The sequence below is a fragment of the Alnus glutinosa genome, chromosome 1, assembly GCF_958979055.1.
Source record: "Alnus glutinosa chromosome 1, dhAlnGlut1.1, whole genome shotgun sequence".
Lineage (NCBI taxonomy): Eukaryota > Viridiplantae > Streptophyta > Magnoliopsida > Fagales > Betulaceae > Alnus > Alnus glutinosa.
The window spans coordinates 38,507,180-38,520,894 of record NC_084886.1 but is presented as its reverse complement, the minus strand read 5'-3'; the positions used below and the strand labels follow the sequence as shown (position 1 = coordinate 38,520,894).

General features: G+C 41.0%; 1 protein-coding gene across 3 annotated transcripts; it reads right to left on the bottom strand.

The window, feature by feature from the left end:
- Positions 1–1,023: 1,023 nt before the first annotated feature.
- On the bottom strand, positions 1,024–13,340 carry LOC133880519 (ubiquitin-like-specific protease ESD4). 3 transcript variants are annotated; one of them, XM_062319473.1, is made up of 9 exons: positions 12,053–13,337; positions 11,451–11,527; positions 11,277–11,370; positions 11,048–11,146; positions 10,360–10,452; positions 10,114–10,233; positions 2,411–2,514; positions 2,198–2,270; positions 1,024–1,764 (listed from the first exon to the last, which is right to left on the bottom strand). In XM_062319473.1, exons 1-9 carry the CDS (start codon positions 12,854–12,856, stop codon positions 1,702–1,704), a joined length of 1,527 nt encoding a protein of 508 aa, XP_062175457.1. In that variant the 5' UTR covers positions 12,857–13,337; the 3' UTR covers positions 1,024–1,701. The 3 variants fall into 3 exon arrangements, with proteins under 3 accessions (XP_062175457.1, XP_062175463.1, XP_062175471.1); XM_062319479.1 differs by lacking the exon at positions 10,360–10,452 and having other exon boundaries at positions 12,053–13,338; XM_062319487.1 differs by lacking the exons at positions 1,024–1,764; positions 2,198–2,270 and adding an exon at positions 2,601–2,670 and having other exon boundaries at positions 12,053–13,340.
- Between the last annotated feature and the right edge of the window lie 375 nt (positions 13,341–13,715).

Below are 13,715 nucleotides of genomic sequence, written 5' to 3'. Positions count from 1 at the left end.
CATCCTTGCTTGCCGTTGGTTCTTTTGGTCACGACTAGAGTAGCGGCGAACCCTTAGCTCATAGGTCTTATGCTGATTCAATGAATTTACTTGCGCCTTTGAAACACCCCTCCCTTTTTTCGCGTCTTAAATATAGGTTGCGTGAGAGATGATTCGTCTCTAGTGATCATTAAACTCCAAGCCTCTCATTTTTCACCTCGTTTTCTAGCACACTTGACGTCGACGTTTCCTTCTCATTAGCATGTTTGGAAAGTGGCACGCGTCTCTTTAACAAATGAGTGTGATGGCTTGCATCAGTATTTGGCGGCGAAACCCCAGGAAAATGCCATTCTTGATTCATCCTCCTGTGACATGACGTAAGGGCAGATGAAATTGCTTCTGCACCATGTGTATTACCACACACATCCACACGCGTCTTGAGATGCAGAATACCATTCATCTTCTATTCAGTATCAATCTGGAAGCTCACATGTTATTGCAATCTGTACGTGGCATGATGCTCCAGCTCCACATTATGAAACAATTCCCTAAACAACTTTTTTGTTTGTATAGCATTGCTTTCCAAGGCTCTGGAGCTGACGTCCCTACCTTCTATTGGAGGCTGCCAAGGACACGGTGTAAACCGGACCCTTGTAGAAGTTATTCTCGAACAATAAACCTTGTGGTTAGAGTCATTGCAAAGGATGTCAACATTTGCGAATATAAAGTGAACGGAGCTAGAATAGTCACTTCTGGTTTACCATTTTCCGGAACACACTAAAATTGAGCCATTATCTCCATTGGATGAATGCAATAAACCTTACCAAAAACAATTATTTTTTCTAACCTCATTCAGAAGTCGTCTGCTACATAATAAAATACAAAAGCAGCTTCAAGGGTCATGGCCCATATCCTTGCCAAATTGTGCTGGGAAAATGCATCCATTGAATACAAAAGAGTAATGCTATAAACCATATTTTTATCTCACAATGCATATGTAACCACCCCAACCAACCTTTAAATCAATTATTTAAAAATAATAAATAAATAAAATAAATAAATAAATTAGGACTATCATGTCAACTATTTCACACCATACGAAAACTCAACTCAAAAAGCGAAGGCATAAGTTACAATGTGAAGTATCGCCACTACATTACCTGGGAGTTATTGAGCAACGATTGAATAAGAAATCCGCACACAGGAATTATAATTGACAGCAAGCCGTCAGAATAACAAAGGAAATCGTACATAAGAAAAACAAAACCAGGCTCTCGCCAGAAAACACTAAACCAGGATTTCTCATTTTCTCGAGCACCAGAAACTCACGATTACAATTGTAAGATCGACTCCAAGACAAAAAATAGTCGAAGAATGATTTTGATCACTGAGCAGAACGCATACTTAGGGCAGAAGGGAAGGGAAAAGGGAAAGGCAAAATGGTTTTAAGAAAAATTCTTGGATGTTGCAAGTGAAAATTATCAATACATAACCTAGCGCTTGCAAATTAACCCTTCAACGATGGCTCGCTCTTGTATGGTATATACAAGCTACCACTCCAGACTAACACACTAACAGTGACGCCTTTCCGAAGTCACCTCACCAGGAGAAGGCATCTTTTCATGACAAAGGCTACCAATTTCATACTCATCATTTAATGATGGAAAACTGTTACTAGCTAATTGCTAATTTCAAAAGGGTACAGCAGGTTGACAGTTTCAACTAGTTGGCTCTCAATCTAAGAATCTCCTTTGCAGTCCTTTGCCGAAAGTAGGACATGTGTCCCTATGAGGAAAAGAAAAACAGAGATTCAGTTGTAATCAATAATTGAGTTGGACTCGTTACTTATAATAATAAAAAAAATAAAAAACAATTGTTTTAGACTCATTGATGCAAGTATGGTAGCAATTTAAATAGGAGGAAATTATTTTCATTGGGTTCATAGTTGAAAGGGTGTTCGTAAGCTTCATTGCTCTCACATTGCCTAAATAGACAAAAACTAACCACCAAGAATGGGGCCAATAGTTGAAGCCACTGCCTCGACTCATATCATCTATATCAGTTAAGGTATTTCACATAGCAATATCTTTTTCACGAATTTCCTCTTCCCCCCTGGGCCCACCCTCAAAAAACAACTGATGCAATCATGGGGAACAAACGCAACCAATTGTACAGCTATAACCGTCATGCACGAAAAGCATTTCTCAATTGGCCTTACCTGGTTGAAACAGAGGCCAACACCTCTGCTGTAAAAATCAGCATATTTGATCATGAACATGCCACAGTCGAACCTGTTTTTGCAAAAAATCATTGATAACAATATTTCAATGAGCAATACTCTCATTGCTTATTGTAATAAGTTCATAAAACTTTTCAGAAAGTGACTTTCAAAGGAAGATGCAAGAATAGCATAAAATATGTGGATACACACCCATTCTCCTGTTCAGGGAGGTCTTCAACAAATTCTTGTTTCCAGGAACTTACATTGATGTCTTTTCCACTCTTGTCTTTCACCTCATCTACAAAATATCTAGCCTGCAGATTCAGTAATTAACATTAGATGCTAACCTCAATGAGTTAAACAAACTTGTTTTCCTTCAGGTAACTTCAAAGAGGTCAACCATTAATGTGCGAGACATGACGATTTCCATAGAGAGGATAATAGCTGTCAAGCTGAGAGGTGTGCACATCCTGAAGTTAATTTACAGCGCAAGTTCTAAGAATTTATAAATCTGTTTACACAATAGGCCATGCTCATGCCAGAATCAAGCTTCCTTTACCAGTTTGACATGCCCTAATAAAACTTTTAAGGATTAGATGGGAAATGTTTGCATAAGAAACATGCACAAAGGATGATCTTATGCAGAGGTATTGTTATAGGATCACGCCCATTTAAATTTAAGAACATATGGCTGAAAGCAGAAAGTATTGTAGATATGGTGAAACAGTGGTGCAATTACTTATCAAAAAAAAAAAAAAAAAAGTGGTGGGATTCATATAAGTTATTCAGTACTCCCTTTTTTTTTTTTTTTTTTTTTGATAAGATTCAGTACTCCCTATTTTGTTTTAGCTAATAAACTGAAATGGCTAAAACTTAACTTGAAACGCTGGAACAAGGAGGCCTTCGGACATGTTGAGGAGAGGAAGAAGTCTTTACCGGAGGAGGTCCAGGTTCTTGATTATTTAGAAGAGGAGAGTCAGGAGGGCTAAGGCAAAAGCAGATTTGGAGAATGTTGCCCTTATGCAAGAAGTCAGTTGGAGGCAAAAGTCTAAAGCGATTTAGTTAAAAATAAATAAATAAAACGGGGATCATAACACAAGAATTTTTCACTGCCTTGCCAATTCTCAATGGAGAAACAACTTTATCTCCGGTCTTGCTTCGATGGTATTGTTACTTCTGATCAAGAGGCAATCAAAGATACAATCATTCAATATTGCAAGAATCTCTTTAACCGAAACAATTCCTTGGCACCTGAAATTAGATGGCTTAGAATTACCCTTTTTAGACTCGGTAGAAACAGATTGGTTGGAGAGACCGTTTCAAGAGGAGGAAGTTCTTTAGGCATTGCTTAGTATGGATGGTGACAAAGCGCTAGTACCTGACATTATTGCTTCTTTTCTTTTCTTTCACCCCCCCCCCCCAACATAAAAAAATATTAATAATAAATAAAAAAAAAACCCAACATGCCAATTGTACCCTTCTGCCACCTAAAAAAAAGGGTCAACATTGTCGACAGCCGCCCAGTCAAACAAAGCTAGCCACCTCATGAGGATGAGGTGTTCAAGAAGAGCCTCAATGCTACCCTTATTGCTCTCATCCCTAAGAAGATTGGACAGCAAAAAGGGATTTTAGACCTATCAGCCTGGTGATGAGTGTTTATAAAATCATAGCAAAGCAAAAGTACTTACTATTAGAATGAACTTGGTGTTAGGAGCGCTCATTTCGAACAATCAGAACGCCTTTATAGAGGGGAGACAAATTATACATTCAGTTCTTATAACTAATGAGTGCTTGGACAACATGTTGAAATTGGGAAGTCCATGTGTTATTTGCAAGCTGGACTTAGAAAATGCTTACAACCATGTCAACCGGGAGTTGTCAGGGCCTTCGCCAAGGGGACCCACTCTAGCCCCTTCTCTTTCTGTTTATCATGGACGCTCTTAATAGGATGTTCTCTAAAGCTATGGTTGGGGTTTATTTGTAAGGATTCCAAGTAGACATCCATAATGTTGCCTCCTAAAAATATCCCACCACCTTCTGTTTGCAAATCACACATTTATTATGTGTGATGTAGATCATGATCAAATCTATAACTTGGGTAACATTCTCGTGTTTCGAGGCCATTTTGGGCTTGAAGGTTAATCTCCAAAAATCTGAATTAGTCATAATAGGGGAGGTTCTGCATAAGGAAGAGCTAGCCAATATTTTCAATTGTAGTCTCTTCTCTTCCCATGAAATATTTGGGTCTTCCTCTGAGTGCTTTTAAGTCAAAAGCTATTTGGGATGGGGTAGTTGAGAAAATGGAAAAAAGGTTGACTAGTTGGAATAAAATCTACTTGTCTCGAGGACGTCGCCTAACTCTAATCAAGTGTATGCTATCCAGTTTACCTACATACTTCTTATCCCTCTTCCCATTACTAGTAGGCAATGCTAGGAGATTGGAGCATCTTCAGAGAGACTTTCTTTGGGATGGACTAGGTGGTGAGTCTAAGTTTCACTTCATGAATTGGAGCGTCTTCTCCTTCTTAGGGGTTTCTTTTGTATACTCCATGTGTACCTCGGTTGAGCTTTGTTGAGAAGTATGGGGTCCAAAGAGAGGGTTGGTGTTCAGAGGAAGCTCGAGCACTCTTTGGGGTGGGGTTGTGAAAGAATATCAGGAAAGGGTGGGAAAAAATTTCTAGCTTTACTAGATTTGAGGTGGGAGATAGTTTCAGGATCAGTTTTTGGCATGACCAGTGGTGTGGGGAAGCCGCTCTAAAGGTAGCTTTTCCAATTTTATATGGTCTCGCTTGTGAGAAGGACGCGTCTATTGCAGCTAATTTGGAGTTTTTGGGCGGCTTCAACCAGTGGAAGACGGGGGTGTATCTTTGGAGGTGGATATCTTTGCTTCATTTCTCCATGTGTTGCATTTAGTTAGTGTGAGAAGAGGATGTGAAGATTAGCTGTGGTGGGCTCCATCTGAAAGAGGATTGTTCAAGGTCAAATCCTTCTATAGCTCTCTAGCCTTTCCTGAAGGTAGTTGCTTCCCCTAGAATAGTATATGGCGAACTCAGGTAGTCAGGCTCCTTTGAGGGCGGTCTTTTTTGCATGGTGGGCAGCTCTAGACAAGATCCCCACCTTGGATAATCTCAGGAGGCGGCACATCATCGAGATAGACAGATGTTGCATGTGCAAGAGAATGAGGAGTCTGTGGACCATCTTCTTCATTGTGATGTGGCTTATGTCATTTAGAGTATTTTTTTTAGTCGTTTTGGAATGTCCTGGGTTATGCCTAGACGTGTTGTTGATCTGTGTGACTATTGGTGGTCCTCTGGCAGGCCAATGAGTGCTGCAGTGTGGAAAATAGTGCCTACATGCCTCTTTTGGTGTTTGTGGAGGGAAATGAATGACAAACTTTGAGAACAAGGAGAGGATGCTGGAGGAAATTTTATCCTCGTTCTACGAAACATTGTATCAATGGACGGCGGCGTATGTGTCTCCTCTGTCGATTAGTTATAGTCACTTCCTTGTTCGTTTTGCTCTTTCTAGTTAGGTGATTCTTTTTATATACTTCATGTGTGCTTAGGAAAACCTTACGCTTTCAATGAGATTGATTTATTACTTATTAAAAAAAAGAAGCTTGAGCGCCCTACGGGGGTGTATCTTTGGAGGAATATTAGAAATGTTTGGTAGTATTTCTCCAACCTTGTCTCCTTCAAGGTTGGGGATGGATCCCTCATTTGCTTTTGGCATGACGTGTGGTGCGGAGAAGTGGCTTTGAAGTTCTCAGTCCTAGAACATTATGCAATAGCTCGTGACAAAGAGTACAGTGGCGGACTACTTGGATTTCTTCGGTTCTTCTACCCATTGGAATCCGAGTTTTCAGGATTGAGAGCTAGAATCTCGACTCCTTTCTCAATTTATTATACACCTGAAAAACCTATCCAGAGGAGGTGGATAGAATGTTGTGGACCCCCAGCTTCAGTCACAATTTTTTCGAAGTGAAGAGCTATTATAAAACTTTACAAACTGGAGAGCATTGTTTGTTCCCCTGAAAAAGTGTTTGGAAGATTAAGGCTCCGCCCCGCATAACTTTCTTTATATGGATGACAACTTTGGGTAGCATCGTCATTATTGATAATCTTAGAAGGTAGGGTTTCATTCTTGAAAATTAGTGTTGCCAATGCAAAAAGAATGAGGACTATAAATCATCTTCTCATTCATTGCAAGTACACTAGAGATCTTTGGCACTTGGCTCTCGGCTTATTCGGAGATTCGGGAGCAATGCCTAGCAACATCCTAGACCTACTTCATTAATGGAAGATCCAAGAGAGGGACATCCATCCAAAGAGGTCATCTGGAAAGTTATTGTTGCTTTCTTAATGTGGAGCATTTGGAGAAAGAGGAATAGGCATCTATTTGAAGACTGCGAGTCCAACATGCTATGTTTAGAATCCTCTTTTTTGACATCTCTTTTGGATTGGGTTGTAGTCTATGTTCCTAACTTCTCATAAAATCTTGTAGATGCCTATAGGGTGCTCTTGTATACTTTTCGTGTACAAGGGCTTTGCCCTTTTCTTTTAATAAAATTATTATTCATAAAAAAGAAACATGAAAAAGTTTTTTTTTACCCCCCCCCCCCCCCCCCCCCCAAAAAAAAAAAAAAAGAGTAAGAAAGAAATGCCTTATAAATACCGTCTTCAACAGAAATGCCAATGCAAATCAATAAGTACATGAAGTTTCATTTACACAACCAAAAAACAAAAAAAAAAAAAAAAATAATGTTAATCATTACTTACAAAAAGAAAAAGTCAATTGAGTTGCATTTAGTAGAAAATCATCGATGATTTAGCTAATAATACTTGCTAGCACATCATAAATCAAGAAGCGGTAGCCAATAATCCCCAAATTTGCTTAGAGTAGGGAAAAATAAAAAATAAAAAAGGCTGACCAGTAGAAATTCTATTTTATTTTCTCAATGCTATGCCATGGAGTTCACAAATTATAAATGAAGGAATGAAATCCCATGATCTTGAAATTTCCCAATTCAGATGCACATTGAAAGTTGCAATAAATTGCTGAAGCCCCATGGTTATTGTGATGACAACAATTGTCGCACTGGTGTTGGCAGTAGTCAAGGTGATGATGATGGCAAGAGCAGCTATGGTGGGGTAGTGGCTGCCACAAGGTAATGATGGCATCATGTGAGATGCAAGTGGCATGCAGGTGATGGTCATGGAGGCAGCAACCACTGATGGCAGGTGTTGGTGTGAAGTGGCACTAAGGTAGTAGTCTGTGGTGGATGCCAGCACAACAATCGTTGGCTTGGTGGCATCTACTGGTTGATCCTGATTTCACTATATTTGCTTCATGTATAAATTACACCTTTAGGAGTATACAAAAAGGACACCAAAACAAAAGAAAAAAAAAAAAGAAAAAAAAAAAGAACACCTGAAAAACCCAAAAGACAGAAGAAAAGTTACATCAAACCCCCAGCTTCTTGCCTCTAACTCTACTGGAACCCACACCCCTAGCATCGAAATTAATTGAGCATTCTAAATTCTTGACCTCTCTTTTCCCCTTTTTCCTTTTTATCTTCTTTTCCTTCTTAAGAGGGGAATTAGAGTCATAGCGCTGATCCTCGGTCCAAGTCAAGAAGTCTAAAAAACCTTTCTCATCAGATCCCAAGAACGAAACCCCCATCGTGCGAAAACAAGATCTAGCATCTTGCACAACCCTGAGGTAAACCACATCTCTTTCCTTCGGACCGGCCCCCTTTGAAGATTCCCCCACCTCAAAGACTCCCGACGACACAAACTGGGGACACCCATACAAAGGGGAGAACGGCCTTGGCCACGGAGGAAACAAAACCCACTGAAAAGGAGGAAAGGTAGCCGAAACCCCAAGAGGACCTCCAAACTTCCCAAACTGAGGACCCCCACCAAAAATCCTAACCAAGGCAGGGGCATCCGAATGCATCACTGCCTGCCGAAGGAGAGAACCTGAAGGAGTACCAGAAGCAACACTGCCTACCGAAGGACGCCCAAACTCTGCATGCTCAGCACCGCCAGACGAGGCACCATGCTTACCAAATTGATAGTCCTCAAAACCCGACCTCACCAAGACAGAGCCAGCCGACGGAACTGCCTGCCGAAGGATGAGCCCTGAACCGAAAGAACATAAGTCCACAGAAGACCGCACCCTAGAAAGAAAATCACTCAGAATCACGGGAGGAAGCAACACCGGCGCCGGTAGGGGGGGAAAGAACGGCTTGCTTGACGGACTCGACCACAAGAACGAGTTGCCGATCACTAAATCCACCCCCGAAAGGTGACAGACGCAGATCCACCCCAAAATCTGCCACAGACATCACCTCCAACCGAATAGCGCTCCCAAGGACCTCCGTCGGACGAAGAAGACTTCCCGGACCCGATCCCCGCCCCGAAACGCACCAGAAATCGAAGACAGCTTATGACCCGAAATCGCGTCCAACTTGGCATTAGGCTTAATCACTTTAGCCCCAGCCCGAATCCCTTTAAAAACAGACTTAACCCTCCTTAGTACCCGGCCCGCCACAAAACCCACCCTTCGTTTAAACCCAAACACAGACTTAAGGCCCAACTGTTTCGAAAAACCACAAGCCCAAACCAGCACCTTGGAGAAGCAACCCAGAATTTCAAAAAACTTCTCGAACACTCCAAACACGCCATCCCCTTGCAACGAAACGTCGCCCTCAGCAGCTGAATCCCTGGACACGCCATCCGATCTACAGACACTACCTCGAGACCTGATACGATCAACTACACGATGGTCCATACCCGAGGGACCAACCGCTTGCTTCTCCAGAGCGTAGCAATCAATCGCCTGACGGACCGCCTCCACCTCCATACCGAGCGGCTGCGACCACTCCAACCCGCACCAGTCTGGCAAAGGCCAAGCGCCAACAATCTTCGCCGCAACCCTAGTTCCTGAGTCCTGAGCCGGAATCCGACAACCCAAGGTAGAGATGGTTGCTGAAGAACTCACCACCTCCGCAAACGACGGACGTCCTGTACCTTTCCCCAGCTTAACTCCCGACGGAGAACCACCAGAGAGAGGCAGACCGCCAGAAGACAAAGACCCAACCGTGGTTCCCAGAAAATCCAAAATTTTGCTCAGCTCCCCAGAAACACGGCTCCACCCTCGCCTGTCATGACCTTCAATAAAGAGAATACGCCCTCTCCGGCCTCCGCCGTAAACAGCTACCTCCAAGAACCGCCCAGACCTGTTTTCACCTCTCCAAGTGATGGTCACCTTAGACCCCTCCCTAAAGGATTTTACGAAATCCTCGATCCCAGGATTACCCAAAACTTCTTCCACCCTTGACAGAACCCAAGCAATGCAACTCAACCCGAAAATAGCAGAACCTAAAAACTCTTTCCTCTTTTCCTCCACCCGAAGCTCAGCAGACCCTGCTTCCACCGAGAATCGGAAGGACTTCGCCTCCACAAAGAACCGGTTCTCCATCAAGCCGAAACCGGCTTCCCTACAGGGAACGCATCCCTTCAATCGAACGAAAACAGCGAACCCAAGAAATGTAATGTGAACGCAACGGAAAGACAGATCGCTAAGCGAGAATGACCCCTAGCGGGACGCGCCTGAACGCACCACCGCTAGGGAGAAAAAAGACTAGAGATTTTGTGTTGAGAGATCAAAAGAGAAAATAAATGAGTTACCCTTTATTTTTTTTTATAAGTAAATAAGTTACCCTTTATCACTGCTGGAATATATATATATATATAGTTCTTTTGACTTATAAGCATGACATCACCATATATAGTTCTCTTCTATACTTCTTGTATACATGGGGCGCCTTACGCTTTTAATGATATCTTGATTAATTATCAAAAGAAAAAAGAATGTAAAGCCGAACAGGGAAGGACCAAAACGCATACCAATACTTTCAGCACTTGGGTGTCCATCCCTCCGAGTGAATCAAGATATTGGAACTTCTCATCTTTCTTATTAATAACGGCCAAGCACCAATGTATCTCTTTGTGGATAGGGACGAATATCTGAGCACAATAAAAGAAAACTATTTAAATTTCAAGCATGGCTAACACATACATATATATAAATATACATATAGAAGTGTGTGTGTGTGTGTGTGAAGAAAAAAAAGGAGGGTGCAGTGAATTTACTTTGTCACACTCAATGAGGCTATATCCCAATTTCCTTTGGCTAGTCCATCTTCTGACAGATTTATAATCATAGCCATTCTTCCCACTTATTAACTGGGCATTAACAATCAGGTTAGGCAAGGCATGAACATTAACACCAGAGAAAATCACAATAAGATGAATTAAACCAAACAACTAGTAAGAACATAAAGGGGAAACATATAAGAAAGGGGGAAGGAAAGATTCCTGAGATTATAGAGGCAAATTTGAAAAACAACATTTTATTTGAAAGCGGATATGAACCATGATCAACATTAGGAAATAAAATGATAGAATATGATGCTCCGAGAATATTTTAAAGAGAGACATATAAGCCTTATAAAGTGGGCAATGGAATTTCAGCTTCTACTACTTACCAACTAGAAACTAAGAACCAAGAAAGATAGTTTACATAAAAACAATGATCGAAACATAAAAGCGATGATCGAAAACCATAATTCAACATCTAAAAAAACAAAAATGGCAAACAATATCTTCAACTCTAAACAAAAACATGACTCACTATGCATAAAGACCAAATGCGAAGAGTGCCTTCAATAAATCTTCAGAAAAATGAATGCAACATTGCAGGTGGTCAATGAAGCGATTCTTAAAAATAGTACTAAGTTTACCAAAATTGAAGAAATAAGGAGGAATATAAATAACAAACCTTCTTATAGAAAAATGTGTTGAAGAAATGGCACTTCAAGAATTTTTGTGGCTCTCTGTTTTCCCTCTCTTTCAGCAACTCAAGGTACACATTTATGACCTGCAAAAGAAGAAAGAACATACATATCAAGAAACTACAAAACCAGTTAGTCCCTATCCACTGTTACCAAATAACAAACCCTTCGTAATGGCTATCAACAAAAATATATCAATGAAATACCAATAATTACCTCATCATTCAACCATGCACCTGGTCTAAGGCACTGCAAAAATTCTCCCGTGATCTCAATGTTTGAGTTTTCATGTGTGACTAAGACCTGCCGCCTGTAGGGGTAGACCCCAATACTGTTACACTATCAACGAAACCCATTTCAATTATAAAAAACATTTCTATCAAACCATACCTATTGGACTTAAATGCATGTTCAACCTCAGCCTTTTCCTCCTCCGTAAGATGGACAAAAGGTTCTCGCGGCACGTTCTGAAAATATACCAACATATAACTTAAAAAAAAAAAAGTGTAATAAAACGATACAAACCATTATAATACTATCTTATCAGCATTTGGAAGCACATTCAGGGTCCGTTTGGGTTTGCGATTTCAAAAAGTGCGATTTAAAATAACGATTTTAAAATGTGCGATTTGAAAAAAGTGATTTTTAAAATCGCAGTTAAGCGTTTGGCAAAATCACAGTTTAGCCTTTAAAATCGCGAATTTACCTTTTAAAATTCTGCGTTTTCAAAAAAGCACCATCTTATCTGCGATTTGAAAAAGCAGATTTTCTGTGTTTTCAAATCGCAATTTTTAAAAACGCAGTTCCCAAACGATCTATGTTTTGCGATTTGGTTTAAAATCGCACTTATTGTCTACGAAATCGCAATTCCAAACGCACCCTCAAACTTACACAGCAATTCAATTGTTAAAATTCCAAAGGACTAACCAAAAAAGCACTTAAATAACCAACAATGCTGCGTCTTAGCATTGAGAAAGTAAAAGAAACTTCACCTCCACCGGTTTCTTTGCTGGACGCAACAACTGAAAAATAGACCGACGCTTTTCATTCAACTCAATCTCAAAACTCAGGTTTCTCAATTTCGAAGTCCGCCTTTCCACGGTCTCCAGCAACTTCTTGTAAGCGGAGACGCTCGACAAATCCTGCCCGCGATTCAGCGACAAAGAATCCAACATCTTCTCCGCATTGTCCACTCTCAAACTCCCATTCGTCAAGTCCGAAACTGCAGAAGACGATGAGGGCAAAAGCCCCCCATTCATTGTCTTAGCATCCAGTTCCTGCAAATTGGCCACCACCCCATTAACAATCTCAACCTCCTCAATACTCGAATCTCCGGACACTCCACCACCTCCGCTGCCCTTTTCTTCATCCGTATCCACATCGATCACCTCTTTCTCCTTTGTCCAGTGCCGAATCGCTCGCAATGCGCTATCCTTTGCCTTATCGTACTTGTAACTCAGTATGTTCCCCATTTCATCAATAGGCTTCTCCTTTGGACAAACCCCACTAGTCCTCGGGCCTGATTTCTGATTCAAAACCGTAGAGGAAAACCCGTAATTGAGAATTCTACACGGCGCGTGGACTTCCCTACCCAGCCGCGGAGTCACTTGCGGGTACCGAGAAAGCCTTGCAACGGTGCTGTTCGAGGACACAACGGGTCGGTCCGGGGTCTGGTGCATGGACGAGAATCTAGGTCTCTTCGAAACGTGAAAATCTGAGGAGTTCTGAGATGGGCACGCGTGGTTGAAGCTCAGGCACTCGTCTCCGCGCTTACGGTTGCTCGTTCGGGCACCCATTGGGAATTCTAAACCCTAGAAATCGGAAACCCATTTACGAAAAACCATCGTCGGAGAGAACCACCATGGGAATTCAGAAATTTAGGGTTTTGTGATTAAACCCTAGAAGCGACGCAATTGGGTTCCAAATTAGGGGTTTAAGGCTAGAACGGAGCTGGGAAAGATTAATTGGAGTGAAATCGTCGACAATCAAGCGAAAAGGCGCGAATTGGATAAGATTCAAAACCCTAGAAATGCATCTTGATGTGCGGATTTGAAACAAAATTCAGGAATGTGTACTCGAAAGGAAAATACGAGAAATTTCTGGGAGAAAGATTGGAGAGGAGTTTGGCGGTGGTAGTATTGGTCTCGTAGGTTTGTTCGTATCTATGAAGAACTTCCCGATCGATTACGCTTTGGTTCAGTTCAGGTGGGTGGGAGGGACGGTCTCTGTTTTCGCGGCACAAATTACAATTGGAAAAAGATTGCCTGCGATTATTATTATTGTGTTGCCAACACATTGCTGACTCAACAACAGCACATACTTTTTTAGTTTTTATTCCCTTTCCTTTGCTTTAATTTGTTACAACACAATGAACACATTTTATTTACAATTACATTGTTCTCCTACTACTCCCCACCAAATACCAATCGTCGTTAATCTTTCATAGATTTTCATGTTTGTGGTTGATTTTACAAGATAAATTTAAAATTTAAAATAAGAATATTAATAAACAATTCAAACACTTGACTCTTACAAATACTATAAAATTATTTGTATATGTTAGTCACATCAAAATAATTTCTTTGAAATTAAAAAGAAAATATACCCTAAAACAGATTACTTTGTCACATCTCTCTCTCTCTTCAACGACAAAGT

Excerpts from the sequence above, each read along its gene's own strand:
- LOC133880519 (XM_062319473.1), bottom strand. The coding sequence starts at position 12,856 with ATGGGTGCCCGAACGAGCAACCGTAAGCGCGGAGACGAGTGCCTGAGC. Across the intron at positions 10,453-11,047 it reads ACACATTTTTCTATAAGAAG|TTAATAAGTGGGAAGAATGG; the intron begins GTTTGTTATTTA and ends GTTAATGCCCAG. Across the intron at positions 10,234-10,359 it reads GCCTCATTGAGTGTGACAAA|ATATTCGTCCCTATCCACAA; the intron begins GTAAATTCACTG and ends TATTGTGCTCAG.